Source organism: Gobius niger (genome assembly GCF_951799975.1).
Source record: "Gobius niger genome assembly, chromosome: 9".
Lineage (NCBI taxonomy): Eukaryota > Metazoa > Chordata > Actinopteri > Gobiiformes > Gobiidae > Gobius > Gobius niger.
In genome coordinates, this window is record NC_136860.1 from 29,924,821 (window position 1) to 29,939,980 (window position 15,160).

The following is a 15,160-nucleotide window of genomic DNA, read 5'->3' on the forward strand; positions in this document are numbered from 1 at the left end:
GATTATGACGCAAGAAACAACCTACAATAACTAGAATTGTTTGTTGGAATGACAATTTAGTCTTTGTAAAAAAAAACATCAGAACCTATTTGTGCAGCTATTAAATATCTTGCTGTATTCACTTTATAGAGATGAGTTGTGTAAATAATCTTGCCATCTACATGTTTTGACAGCACGATTTTCACAAAAAACCTAATTGCGATTTTTATACTTGATACATTTAGATGCATAAACTACTTAAATGAGTGCAATGAGTAATGTTACTTTTAGACTGCTGAACAACATATTCTTGCTCATTTTGCCCCACATTAGAACAGCACGTAATAATCTACTTTCAAAAATATTTGGTTTTATGTGGACTTTGCCCTCTTCTGGAGTTTCCCCGACATTCAGAGTACCTCTGGGAGACAGCCACGTGACTAAAATAAGTCTGTGATGGAATCACATAGCGTGAACATTGTTGAACATCTATCACTCAAATGCCAGAGACAGAAGTGAACAAAACAAAACCTCAGCCTCTTGAGGTTAGGTTATTGCAGTCAAAACCTTGATTGTGATTCAATATCGATAAACCTCTGAGCCCTACTAAACATAGAAGAGTTTTTTAAATATCGTCGACTGGATTGGGTTGGTTTGAACGCTTTAATTCTGCCTTCAGAAGCTCCTTTAAATGTTCGTGTGGATCTAATAATAAATAAAGAGCAAGAAGCTTCTGAAAATAGACGCAAAATGTCCTCAATTTAACCAACCCGATCACTTAAAGGGGCTAGATGCAAGTTAGCTGTTTTATACTCACTACTGCCACCTCAGGCCATACGTGTAACTGCACCTTCTATATTAAGCTTGTGCATGAAGGCAATTCAGACCCAAATTAACACCTTCTTGAGTGACAGTGCAGGACTTTAGCGGCAGTTGTGGCGAATATGTCTGGGCTCATTCTACATCTTAGGACATTGTTGAAATATGTAGGGGAGGAAAATAATTCATCCATCCATCCATCCATCCATCCATCCATCCATCCATTTTCATCCGCTTTATCCGGAGCCCGGGTCACGGGGGCAGCAGTCTCAGCAGAGATGCCCAGACTTCCCGATCCACACACACCTCCTCCAGCTGTTCTGGAGGGACCCCGAGGCGACACCAGGCCAGCTCGGAGACATATTCCCACCAGTGTGCCTTCCACGAGGCCTTATCCCACGAGGCCTTGTCCCACGAGGCCGTGTCCCACTAGGACATGCCTGGAACACCTCCCGCGGGAGGCGACCAGGAGGCATCCGGAACAGATGCCATAGCCACCTCAGCTGGCTCCTTTCGACGTGAAGGAGCAGCGACTCTACTCCGAGCTCCTCTCGGGTAACTGAGCTCCTCACCCGATCTCGAAGGGTGCGCCCAGCCACCCTGCGAAGGAAACTCATTTCGGCCGCTTGTATCCGCGATCTTGTCCTTTCGGTCACTACCCAAATCTCATGACCATAGGTGCATGCGCAGGAAACTCCTTGTAGTCCCTTTAACAATATTTGAAAATCTCTACTACAATGATTTTTCACAAGCATTGTATCTAAAACAAACATAATTTCTCATAATTTTCAGGGAAAGTGTATCTACATCGCCCATAACTCATAAAACAAAAGTGCCATAAAAATTGTCACAAATTCCCTCAAATGAATTCCATTAACAAATATGTTAATACACGCAACCTTTTAAACTGCTTTAGGTACTCTGACTCCACTGGTTTATCTCCAACCTATCTCCGAATGATCCCACATCTTAAATCATCAGGCCGGGTTTCTGTTTATTATCGCAGTCTGTGCATGGTCATTAGCCAGTGGCAGCAACAACAAACTCCTGTCTGTCCAAAGATGGCTCCAGTCTGTTCTAAAGTGGGTCATGTGTCCTGGCTCCATCTTGTACTGTCCAAACAAAAGCGCTTCAAATTTGTTGCATGTGTTGGACTGGCCCAGGAGCGAGATCGAGGCCTGGCAGAATGTTTTAGTTTTACATAAAGTCGAACAAAACAGCTGCGAACCCAATGACTTCACTTTTCCATTTCGCAGATTCTTCAAGTATCTTCTACTGTTCAGAGCCAAACTGTAAATAAACTATCCAAGGACAAGAGGGATCTCGACTTTTGGAATTGTGAGATCAAATCAATGAATTTATTCATCCAATTAAGACAAAATCCAAATAATCACTCTGTTAAGTGCACATGACACGTTTTCCCATTTCACCAGAACATCAATTACGATATATGTTACCTGGCAACGGGTCTCCAGCCGTGTTGACTTGTACAAAGACCGGCTCGCTCTCCAGACTGTCCTCCACGGCGTAAATGCTGATGTTGTACAGCAGCCCGGGGCGAAGCTCACTGAGGGTCACGGAGGTGGCAGTGTCCGGGAGGATCAGCTCTGTGCTTTCTCCCTCCACTGACGGGGTGTAGACAACTCTGTAACCTACGCACAGGAGATGACACTACTTTACAAACACATCTAAATGTTGCTGTTCAGTTGGTTCTATCATAAATACATTACTTTTACATCACGGTTAAACCCATCTTTAATATGAAAAGAAGACACCTACAAAAATATTTGGCTTCCAGGGTGCTACAAAATCTGAACCTGCTCTACAAAGGTCTTTAATAGGACCATGCCAGGTCTAAACTAAGCCTAAACAAAGTGCATAATAAGACTAAACCAAGACAAAAGAGAGCTATACAACCCGGAAAAATAATAATAATACATCTATGGAAACTCAAGACAATTCAAGGCACAATAATATCCATTGGTAAGATGGAAAAAATATCTTCCAGCGATCCCTGACATGTTGCACATTATAAACATTAGTGTTGTTTCAGGCAATCCGTCTTCTGACATACCAGTGATAGGAGCGAGAGGCTTGTCCCAGCTGATCACAATCGAGGTCTCTCCAACATCCTCCACTTCGTGCTCGACGGGAGCATCCGGAGCTGTAAAAATATAAATGATAGAAATCAAAACAACATCTCAGCAGTCGGTGTGCTGCTATTTATTCAGGATACAGGATTTGGGATCCAAAAGAGAAAGTCGGTGCATAAAGTGATGGATAAATAGGTAAAGTGTGTTTTATTCACCAGTGGTTTGTGACGTGGTGAGGATGAGGTTGTCTTCTCCTCCGTCTGTGACCTCATAAACATTCACTGTGTATTTCCTCCCGGGCAGAAGCTCATTGATGTTCACTGAGGTGGTTGAACGCGGCAGGTCTGAAGGGAAATGATGAAAACATACACACAAAAAATAAATCGATATACATTCACATTCACTTCAATAGTGTCCAATACACTCCCAGAATTATCCACAAATGTTACAAGAAAACTTAACAAACTACACTATATACACTATATACAGGGACAGGGCATGATCTTTCTTGATCATACTGTAAGTTTAATTTATTATGCCTCAGTAAAATAAAGTATGTATTTTGGGACAATGAACTGATGCTTTTAATATGAATATTTAGTTGATATTCAGTGTAGTCATGCAACACTTTATCTAGCCCTTTGTTCAGATGCCGTTTACTGCAAATTACTGTGAGGTATAGGGCTGACTGGCTTGGTTTGTATGTGGAGAAGCAAGCCAATAGTTTTAAATGCCATTTTTAATGCCCAAATGCTATATTTCGATGCCACAAACGCAGAAAGAAATCGCTGCATATTTAATGTCTTAGGATTTGCAAACAGAGGAAGGATAATTGGGCAAAACAGACACCTTTTAATAAAAAAAGAGTCAATTTCAGCTAAAACTACAGCTTTAGACCATCATTTTGGTATTTTCTATGAACTTAAACAGTAATTGTAGTAGAAAAGGTTAAATCAACAACTGGGCTGGGATTTGGTAAAGTTGAGGACGTTTTGCAGCTAGTCATAGAAGCTCCTTCTTAACTCAAGGTCCCCTATATATAACGGCATATTGAGATCAGGTGAACGACACTCTTTTGTTCAAGCTAATGGGTGGTCAACGCCCACTGACTCAGCAGCAGAACAAAGACCTGCAAGTTGAGTGATACTGCAAACAACTTGAGGAGGGCAGTTTTGGTTCCCTCCTCTTGGGAGGAGCCTGGGTATTTAGTTCACTCCAGTTTGGGTAATAGTGTCTTTTATGACCAAAGAGCTAAGAAGAAGCTTCTGTGAGTACAAGTGAAGCATCCTCAACTTTACCAAAACCCAGCCTAGCTGACGATTTAACCTTTTCTACTATGGATGCTCCCTGGATGAATGAGAGCCTTCACAAACTTAAACAGTAATTGTTGAGGGATGTCATCATTTTCCAGTAAATTTACATTTAATGCCAGTGTGAATCCAATTATTTATTTATTTTTTAATGACATTTTAAGCCTTGATTTTGCCACAATTCATGAAATGACTTTTAAAGGAAAAGGCCTCCGTTTTTACATACCTTTGCTTTGACGAGTTCTTTAGGACCTGTCATTTGGCATCCGCACAGTAAAGTGAAGACTACTGCGCAGTAAAGTGAAGATTACTGCACGGATTTCGAACTACTCCTGGTATTATTACGCCTTACAATATAGTTCCCCTTTTTATCAGCTTAGAAAATCCACATTGTTTATTTTTGTGGAAGAGCTTGGTAGCTTCTATCTTGACCTGTTTTGGAGCTATAGTGGAGAGGGGGAGAGGCTAAATGCTAACACCGTCTGCGCTGTGTTTACGTGACTGAAGGCACGGGTGAAGACCAGACAGGTCCTAAAGAACTCGTCAAAGCTAAGGTAAGAACATATCTCAGTATGTAAAAACGGTGGCCTATTCCTTTAATGCCCAGTGGAAACCCTGGCTAAGAGTCAGTGATATTGGCAAAAAATTTGTTCTTCTCACTCAATAATAAGGATATATTTTCCGCAAAACATCATAAATGTGCCGGCAAATGTTCTTATTGCTCAGAAAGAGAACTGAAAGCACAACTAAAGAACCACAATCAAACATTTTCTCTCAAATGCAGTATTTTTGTCACAAATTTTCTGTACTCTCTGTTTGGTGTCATATTTGGTTCTATCTGCTAAGGATTTTGCTAAGTGAAAACATTTGGCTGCTCCATTACCGAGCACGATGGGCTGTCCGGGGCCTTGTCCTTGTTCGTTGAGCTCATACTCCACTCTGAACCCGGACACGGTGTCGGAGGCGGAGACCCAGGAGATGACGAAACTGCTGGAGGTGATTTCAGTGATCGACTCCGAAATGTCCACGACCGGAGGAGGATTGGTGGTCTCTCCGTGAGACGTCGCCACTAAAAAGACACAAACACACAAAAGAGCAGAGGACGAAAATAAATAAAGCTCTCACATACTTCCTGTCTCCAAGAATAGGACACTCGGGGGAGAAAAGCCCATAAATCGTATCGGGAGGTCTGTGTAATGTATACTATAGAAGGAGCATGATACAGATGACGCTGTTTTCTGTTGCTGTCTCATATAACTGTTTTTTTGCATGCATTGAATCAGATAACGTAAAATAAATATTCACATACTGCACTGAAGGAAAAGCAAGTTAGAGAGAGATTCAGTGGACATGACACTATGAGATCAATGTAGTTAAAGCAGTAAAAGTAAAAGAAAATACAAATGAAGTTTTATCAATGCAGCTTCAAAAATATGAAAAAAATCCGCCCGAATTCAATGCATGTATGGCAACACAATGGGGACAAATGTTCTTCCTTGTTGAGGGGCAACGGCATTGACAGATCAACATAGCGCCACCTACTGTTTACAAAGTGCTCATTATTACGCTTTTAAAATAACAAAGCACATGGCCAAATTCATTTTATACTTTGGAGCCTTTTTAGAAATGTAGTGCCATAGTATTTTCTCTTTTAAATGTGGAGTGAGTGTAAAAAGTTCTCAACCACCACACAGGGTAAGTTCATTACAGATGGAAGGGTAACATTAAAGTGATAGTCTGTAAGTTTGCAAAGCGTGAAGAGATAGAGTGTAATTTCAATCAAATTCTTCCCCGCTTTAACCAGAAAGTCCTTGTTAGTTTGCAAAATGAGGAGAGCAGGAACCAAATTTTCAAAGGTAAACGATCGAGCTCCTCCCCCAGGCTGGTGCACAGAAAAAGCTTGTCTCATTGGTCAACACAGGAGGATACCAGACTCTGATTGGTGGCTGATATATATATACACTGTATATATATTATTACTTACAATACATCCAAACGCAAGACCAGGTAATCGATTTTGCACCTTTTATACAATGTGTAATACATTTAGACTTCCAGACTATCACTTTAATTGGAGATGTAAATAACAAAACAAACATAATTGCACCACAGTTTACATTTATGACATGAAAGTGGCAGCTCTGAGTTTCCTATGAATTGCAATACTGGCGGATTGTTCCCCAAAAAAATTATTTATCACCAAAAGCAGTGATTACCATTAGGCAACCCGGGTCTATGAGTCAAATCAGGCTTCCCCTAGAGCTCCCATCTGGCCCCAAACAGTGCCAAGCAGGTCATTAGTTCGATTTTTGCTACAATTTTTACCATTAGTGTCTAATTAGAAAAAATGTGTCCCTCGAGGGAATGTCACTGGTGTCTCCTGACCTAAAACCAACCGCAAAACATCACAGCACCGATAGTATGTTTGGCGATATCAAGACCCCGACTGCAACTACTGTAAATGAATTTCTATATAATCAGACACAGACAGATTTCAAATAGATATGACCGAACTATAAAGAAATGACATCGAACACTCACGTGACCCGTAGGTGGTGGTGAAGTCGAATCGCGTGACCTCGCGGCGCCCGAATCGCAGCACACTCACGAGCTGCCCCTCGTACGTGACGCCCGGCTTCAGACCCGAGATGGTGTAGGAGTTCAGGTGTCCCGGGATGATCACCTCCCTCCAGGGGTTGTGGCTGTTTTTCTGTCAAAACATTCACAATCCCGTTTTATTCTACTGGTGTCTGGCGTCCTTACATGTGGTAACTTTGGTGTGTGAAGATTATTTTTAGTGTCTCATATCACACAGTGTAGGATTCGCGTCATGTTGCGGTACTTACAGCCCTCCACTTGAGCACGTATTGAGTGATGTGGGCAGAGGAGGGGGCGTTCCACTGGATAGGGTGGGAGTTGGGTTGGTTTCCAGATTCGGTGATGATAACTTGCACAGGACGTTGACCACCTGGGACAGTGAGACATGAGGGGTAAGTATAGAAACATCTGCAGAGACATGTCAAGGTCTATAATCCCGCAGACAGATGGAGCAGGGAGGGAGACCAACTGTATGATGAATATGAGCAGTGGTTTGCAGCTGGTATGTCTTTGGGACTGATGTTGATAGGGCAACACAATTAATCACTTTTCATTACACAAGCTAACAATGGTTGTTTTATTATAAACCTGAAGCAAAGACTGATTATGACACAACCATAATCCATGTACTGTCATTACACTGCATGTAAAATCAATAACTGATCCTTTTTATTATTCTGGCCTCTATAGAATTATGCAAATGTGCACTCTCTAACTGCAAAACTAACAAGTCAGGCACAAGCAGCCACCCCGAAACCATGTGGAAATAGTGTGGCCACAGAAAGACTGGAAAAAATCCAAAGCACAGTTATGTGAAATTCCTCGAGATTTCTACAACTGCTCGGCAACCACTTTCCATGTTTCTACAGCCACAGATTTCTAGAAATATTGTTTTCAGTTTTTGCACACACTTATGAATTGACGAGGACAAGACTGTGTTTTTTTTAAAAGGCGAATGTACAGATAATATTATATTTAGTAAACACATACCCTGCCAGAATTTAGTTGGTGGTTGTGTGAAGCCATTTGTGGTGGAAAAAAAGGAGTTTTTAAATCATAATGAAAAAAGAAAGTACCAAAAATGACACTGATCAAAAGTTTATAATCAAAAGGAATGGGCCACTTTACCATTAGATTATATACAGAACCTTCTCTACAACTACCACAAAAGACTCCAAGCTGTCATTGATGCTAAAGCTGGCAACACACAGAACTTGGGTATGCAAACTTTGGACCAGGGTCATTTTGGTGCTTTCTTTTTTCATTATGATTGAAAAAGAGCAAACTCAATTTTTTCACCATAAATGGCTTCACACAACCCCTAGCTACAGTATGTTTGAAAAAAATGTCAAAAATTCTACCATTGTATGTAGACTTTTGAGCACAACTGTATCTGTATCCTCAAAGGTAAACATGTTCAAGTCAGATATTGGGTAACTGATAACAATTGTAAGGTTGATTTATTCATTTATTTCTCACAATTACAAAAAGATTGACCTTGTTTAGTGTTTCAGTTCTCAAAATGATATCCAATCAGAAAACAGAATAACACTTATATCATATAACTTATAACATATAACACTGTTTCTTTCTTCTTCTACAATCCCACCAACTGCCCTCAGTGAAGTCCTAATTAGCGCTTAGTCCTGTATTTAAAGTTCAAGGACTGAACTCTGTTGGTTCTTAACTTTCAATTGAGGAATAGCAAACACCTCTGAACCACTAAGACGCATCCTGCAGCCTTCAAAGCAACACTAAGTAACTTGTTTACCTTAATAAATCCTTTTCGTAGTCCCTCTGGGGGCAATACAAGTGTTAATGGGATGATTGGGGGGTCTTTCATCTCCCCCTGGTGTCTCCGGCCAGAAAACCACAATTGCAACTTGACTGGCACCGGACCGACTCAACCAATACACACTAATTGAATAACGAAGAAGAAGCTAACATGCTAACGGGCCAAGCTACCTGTGAGCTAGCGCCACTTAAACAATAAAAAAAAATCATATGCATTGTGTAACTGGATGTACAATATCTCTCTCTCCCTTTTTTGCCTTTTCTGTCACCGTAGTATTTACTCTCACACAGACAATTAATAAGCTAAAAAATCGCGACTTGCTACGACACCTGCAGTTGCGCTTATGGCCTCTAGGGGCAAGAGTTACTTAGTACTGCTTTAAATACAGACAAAAGTGTATGTTTATTTAGTTTAAAATTCCTGTTACTGTGGACTACCAATAAACTATCAATGACCCGATAGCACTTTAAACCCACTGGCTTTGAAAGGTAGCTTAGCTTAACTACAACACTAAACATCTGGCACACATCTGTGCTCTCTGCAGACTTTGCCTTAACACAATTTGTCGATAGAAAGGCTTATGCACCACACACATCTCTCAGCACTGTGCGGTGAAACGGTTTGTGAGAAACGTTTCGATGACCTCAAGGGTTAACAAAACCGGGGATTCAAAATCAAAGCAATAAAACGCAATAAATCCGTCTCTAATGCACACGGGAGTCATATGGCACGCAGACTAGCGCTGATAGGGCGCTGGTAGCTTCTTATAAAGACCTTCTTGAAACCGCTTTTCCAAATTCAAAAACCTGTAATCTTAAAAGTTTCTGAGCAAGTGGCGCGGTTAACCAGATGCTGCTCGCCGATACGCAAACCTCAAAAACAATCTGGGACCAATTATGGACTATTACAGGCCCACAGAGCCACTGGCGGAGCAGGGGGGGGGGGAGGCTTACTCCAAATCAGATGTGGCCTGAGTATGAAAACGGATGTACACTTTGCATTGAAATCCAGACCGACTTCTTCTTACAAATTCACCAAGCGTTACACCTCAAATCTCTGCCTTCCTCACAAGCAGTAGACATAACTTAGAGAGAGATAAGTTGCAGACGGATGCGCAATATAGCTACGGGACAGTAGACTTCAAAGTGCCCCCCCTAAACGGACCCCAAACAATGAGATATGCCCTGAAGATTGCATTACACGACGAGATAAACACAGACACTGCAAAAGCAAACAGCATTTTTTTCTTTTTTTTTGCACAAAGATTGTATCAGTGCGGAACAAAATGTGAGACTTGTAAAATGCTGTTAGAATTTCTCCGCTAAGGGTTTTCCACTTTTGCCTTTTATGGCGTTTTCACATAGCAGCAGCTGACTGGCCCGATGTGGTCTGGAGCTAACCCTCGCGCTGCCCTTAAATCTTGGTGAACTTGAACACACAAACACACACGCACGTATTCGCACACGCAGGTTCACAGCTGGTTGTCATTACGGCCACTTACGACAGAGAAATGCCCTACATTTTGCATCTCTTGCCGAACTGCTCTACGCACAAGGCAAACGAGCAATATTTCAATCCTTCTATGCACAACAGATTAGATTTTAATGTATTTCTCTATATTGCATTTTGTGACTTGTTGAAAATGTGCTTTTTCAGCTAACTTTGGCACATTTACATTGTATATAGTTGATTCATGTGCTCTCTTCCTTTTCAAATAAACAAATAAATACAAATAAAATAGAAAAGATTAGAAAAGATTCACGGAAAGCGGGAAGTTTTACATAAATTCTCTCTGGTGTCCAGCTTTTTGCAGAAAAGTTTGTTAGTACACTGCATTATTTGTCAAAATCAAATTTAAAGGGACTATACAGAGTTTAAAAATGTTAAGTATTTTCCTTCCCCTACATGTTCCAGCCATGTCCTAAGGTGTAGAATGAGCCCAGACCTATTCACCACAACTGCCTCTAAAATCCTGCACTCAAAAAGTTGTTACTTTGGGTCCGAATTGCCGTCATGCACAAGCTTAATATAGAAGCTGCAGTTACACATATGACCTGAGGTGGCAGTAGTGAGTGTAAAAATGACCAACTTGCATCTGGCCCATGTTTTGAATTAAAACAAAAGTGCAGGTGTGAAAAGTCTGACAACATAGAAATGTGGCCATAGATACAGACGGCAACGCGTCATACAAGGGGGCATGAACCTCTCATGGGAATTTTTCAATCTTTTTCTGGCGGACAATAAACATTTATCACACACCAATTAAGTCAAGCCAAAATCGTGTCCGTACGGCTCTTTTGTTCCATAAATGGGAAAAAACCCTTAACCCCCACCTGAGTTGAGCACATTTTCTCCAGTTTGGCTTTACCCAAATCTAAAAGCTGCTTGGAAAAAAAACGTGTCAAAATAGCAACAAAAATGAGACGAACAAAGAGACCAAAAAATGTGACAAAAGTGTGACGAAACAGTGCTGAACGAAAAGGCCACAAAAATGCCACAAAGCATCAGCAGAAAAGTGACAAAAATGCAACAAAAGAGTCAGAAAAATTATGAAACAGTGAAGAAAAAGCAACAGCAACAAAAAAGTGACAAATAGCGCTGAAAATTTTGGGGGAAAAAATGTCAAAAAAGTGACAACAATGTGAAGAAAAAGATGAGTTTAGAAGGGCTTGGCTTTTAAATGAGGTGTTACACTGGCCTACAACTTTTAGATTTGGGTAAAGCTGAATTGGAGAGAAAGCACTTGGTTATGGAGCAGGTAAGAGGTTACGTAGGCCTATTTATGGACTATTGAACCACTTTGCACCTCTCCATGTTTCTTTATTCAGTAGAAAAATATATTCAGAATTCAGCATTTGTTAAAGTAATGGCGGAGAAATGGGAGAAAGTTCTTTTTTTTTCCCTTTGCTTTTGGTTTTCCCTTTGGCTGCTTCGCACATGACCATATATGGGCATTTCCAGAGATGCCGTCTGCATCTATTGTCGATGCCCAATTATAGATACAAAATCATTAGCAACATTATTGAGTGTCAAGTGTGGCTATTAAAAGAGCTGCTGAAAAGCCAATTATATTTTGTTGCCCAGTTTTGTAAAATGAATTACGTGTGAATGTCATGTATTTCATCATATTGACCAAACATTGCCTTTAGATTCATAACAGAGTTGACATTCATCAGTTCTAAAAAAAAAAAAAAGGTGAAATTTGTCAAGTTTCTGTTTGAATATCTACTGCTGAGTTATTGGACTTCAGTGTTTTTCATGTAAAAAATGTTGAAGTTGGTATTTCATGCTTAAATCAACAGGTAAAAGCATATTTCATCCATAGCATAATACGGGAGATCCTTCACTGTTAAAACGTGTTTGGGTTAAAGTGAGCGACGCACAAAGGCTTTGCAGGGATTTGTACAGCTGTGGCAACATCACAGGAACACGCCGCATGCAGGCAGGAACAAAGAGCTGGAGGGGGGAGGAGGGGGGTCTCCAAAGAGGAAATCACACCCTATCCCATCTCTGCCTGTCCTACATCAAAGTCAAAGGGCCCTGCTCGAGTAAACATTTTCACGGCAGCATTTGGGGAACCAGTTGTTAATTTGGGTCATTAAGCTGTCACTCAGCTTTTGTTCACTCACAACACAATACACATGGCTGTTTAGCTCCCTGACACAAACTTACAACTAATGTGTGGTGCTGAAGCGCAAAAAGCAAAACTCAGACAAATCTATAGTACATGCTAACCTATCATTAACTAATCCTCATAAACTGTTTAATCCCTTAACTCCCACCTGAACCGAGCACATTTTCTCCAGCTTTACCCCAATCCAAAAGCTTCTGGAAAAAAAGTGTGAAAATAGCAACAAAACTGAGACGAAAACAAGGATGAAAATGTGAAAAAAGTGACAAAAAAAGTGCAAAAAATGTACAAAAAAATGACAAAAATTGACAAAAAAGTGAGAAAAATTTGACGAAAAATTGAGAAAAAATGGACGAAAAAGTGACAAAAAATTGCCAAAAAAGTGATAAGAATTTGACAAAAAAATGCGAATAATTTGACGAATAAGTGACAAAAAAGTCACGAAAATTTGACAAAAATGAGATGACTGCCCAACAAAAAAAGTGATGGAAAAAATCTGATGATGTGAGGGAAAAAGATCAACTTAGTTTTGTAGGTCTTAGCTTTCAAATGAGGTGTTACACTGGCCTACAGGATTTGGGTAAAGCTGAACTGGAGAAAATGCTCTCGGTTCAGGCGGGAGTTAAGAGGTTAATACTGTTGGGTCGGTAAACGATCTTACTTCAATAAAGAGATTTTTGGATTGCACAAAGAAAGGCATTCCTGGGAGAGAAATGAATGGAAATGCAAGCAAATCGCAAAGAGAACTGTTATCAAGGGCCGTATTGTGTAAAGAAACATACTAACCCAAGACTTCTGCACACCTGTTCTGATTGTATCTGATTTTTAAGTTAATTAGCGTCCATTAAAAATGTTAATGTGCAAATTAATAACTTAAATGAGTCTATTTCTTGATTTTAAAAAGTAAGTTGTGAACCTAAATGCCATCAAAATACTTGCCAGAAGAAGCTTTATGACAATATTAAAAAAGAAAACAATCATGATTTTATATGTTGTTGCTGTTGTCGGGCTGGGTACTGTTAAACAATACCAGTATGGTAAGTTAAAAAAGCAGGTACTGGGAAAAAAAACAAATATTGATGCCTGTTGGTCCAGGGTCAGCATTAAAGGGACTATAAGGAGTTTAAAAATGTTAAAATTAAGTATTTTCCTCCCCCTACATGTTCCAGCCATGTCCTAATGTGTAGAATGAGCTCAGACCTGTTCACCACAACTGCCTCTAAAATCCTGTACGGTCACACAAAAATGTGTGACTTCGGCCCGAATTGCCGTCATGCACGAGCTTAATATAGAAGGTGCAGTTACACATATGGCCTGAGGTGGCAGTAGTGAGTATAAAATGGCGAACTTGCTTCCAGCCCCTTTAAAGGAAGTTGCTTGGTTGTTTCAGCTCAAATAAATTATATACATTTTAAAGAAATAGTCTTTTATGAATGAAATTGACATTATTGTTCTGTTTTCTTATACTAGATGACAAATATTGTTGTATACGTGTAAAAAAAAAAAAACGTTCAGGTATCGGTATAAATTTTTTTTTTAAAAGTATCGTTAAAGGGACTATACAGAGTTTAAAAATGTTCAATCAAAACAGACATATTCACCACAACTGCCTCTAAAATCCTGCACTGTCACTCAAAAAGTTGTTACTTCGGGTCCAAATGCCGTCATGCACGAGCTTAATATAGAAGGTGCAGTTACGCACAAGACCTGAGGTGGCAGTAATGAGTACAAAACAGCCAACTTGCGTCTAGTCTCTTTAAAGTACCGGTATAGGAAAAAAAATGTACCAGGATCCAGCCCTAAATCTGTCACCAAATAAAGATGGGGTCCGTACCTGGGTAGGACTGCTGGGGCTCACAGCTCAGCTCTCCGATCCCGTTGCCATAGCAATAGCACTTGTACATGATGCCATGGATCATTTTGTCCCAGGACTGCCCGATCTGATAGAACGCTCTGGTCTCCGGCTCCTGGCACTGGTCTGAGAGGAGGTAGAAATTACATTAAAAGGGGTATTCAAGCTTTATACCCTTGTTTTCTTTCATCCATAATATGCCTGCATCTGTTTTTGTACCACACACATGTTTGTTACATATATCTCTGACTCCCACACCAAGTATTTGAAATGTCAGAGCGGTTTCCCCCTTTAGTCTTTTTTTACATGACTCAGCCAGCTTTATATGCCCCGTGGTAAATACAGCAAGTCTTCCTCACAACAGTACTGAATAGAAAATGGCAAAACATTGAGTTGCAGCTGATAAAGTGTATTCTAAACACAAAACTGAAACAAAACGAAACTGCAATACAATAAAATGTAAGACAGTGGTCATAGATGTGTTGCAAATTACTACTAAACACATTAAAATGGATTACAGCCCTGTATTATGAAGACAAAGTAACCCAGGAGAAAACAGACCTCATCCAAAGCATCATTCTCATCTCTCAATGACAATAAAGAGTATACTTTTGGCTAGCAGCAAACAGCAAACACATTGAAATTAATCATTAGTTCCTTTATTGATTGAATTTCTTAAATCAGCAAATATAAGTTGAGGTAATTAAACAGGAAAGGAAATCACAGAAACACAACAGTCTCTTCTTTTCTTTCGCCAAGCGTGGTCATGACCTCTATAAATCTGAGGTGTTTGGACGTGTAACTAAATGTTATTGAGAGGCAAACCCACCGATAGCGTCGCACTTCCAGCGGCCACGCCCCTGTCCGAAGCAGGTGCAGTTCATCGTGTAGCCCTCCTCGTGTTGTTTGGTGAAAGTCTGGTTCACGTCGTAGGTCAGGCCGTCCACAATACACTGGTCTGCGGGACAAAAACACAGAAGAGAGGTAAGAGTGGTTATCCTTTTTTAGATAGAGATCGGGTTAGCATTCACACTAAAGGTTCCAGGTTAAATCAAATTAAATCATTCTCATCCTTGTATTGAT

The 15,160-nt window shown here is 40.3% G+C and overlaps 1 protein-coding gene across 1 annotated transcript in view; it reads right to left on the reverse strand.

Moving 5' to 3' along the window:
- LOC306968193 (fibronectin-like) overlaps positions 1-15,160 on the reverse strand; it is a 66,247-nt gene that overhangs the window by 32,967 nt on the left and 18,120 nt on the right. The window contains exons 11-18 of the mRNA XM_079563516.1: positions 14,907-15,035; positions 14,060-14,203; positions 7,048-7,169; positions 6,743-6,911; positions 5,085-5,270; positions 3,107-3,235; positions 2,873-2,962; positions 2,256-2,450 (exon numbers count right to left, since the gene is read on the reverse strand). Of these exons, the coding sequence (XP_079419642.1) occupies positions 2,256-2,450; positions 2,873-2,962; positions 3,107-3,235; positions 5,085-5,270; positions 6,743-6,911; positions 7,048-7,169; positions 14,060-14,203; positions 14,907-15,035 (1,164 nt within the window). The remainder of the gene's footprint in view (positions 1-2,255; positions 2,451-2,872; positions 2,963-3,106; positions 3,236-5,084; positions 5,271-6,742; positions 6,912-7,047; positions 7,170-14,059; positions 14,204-14,906; positions 15,036-15,160) is intronic.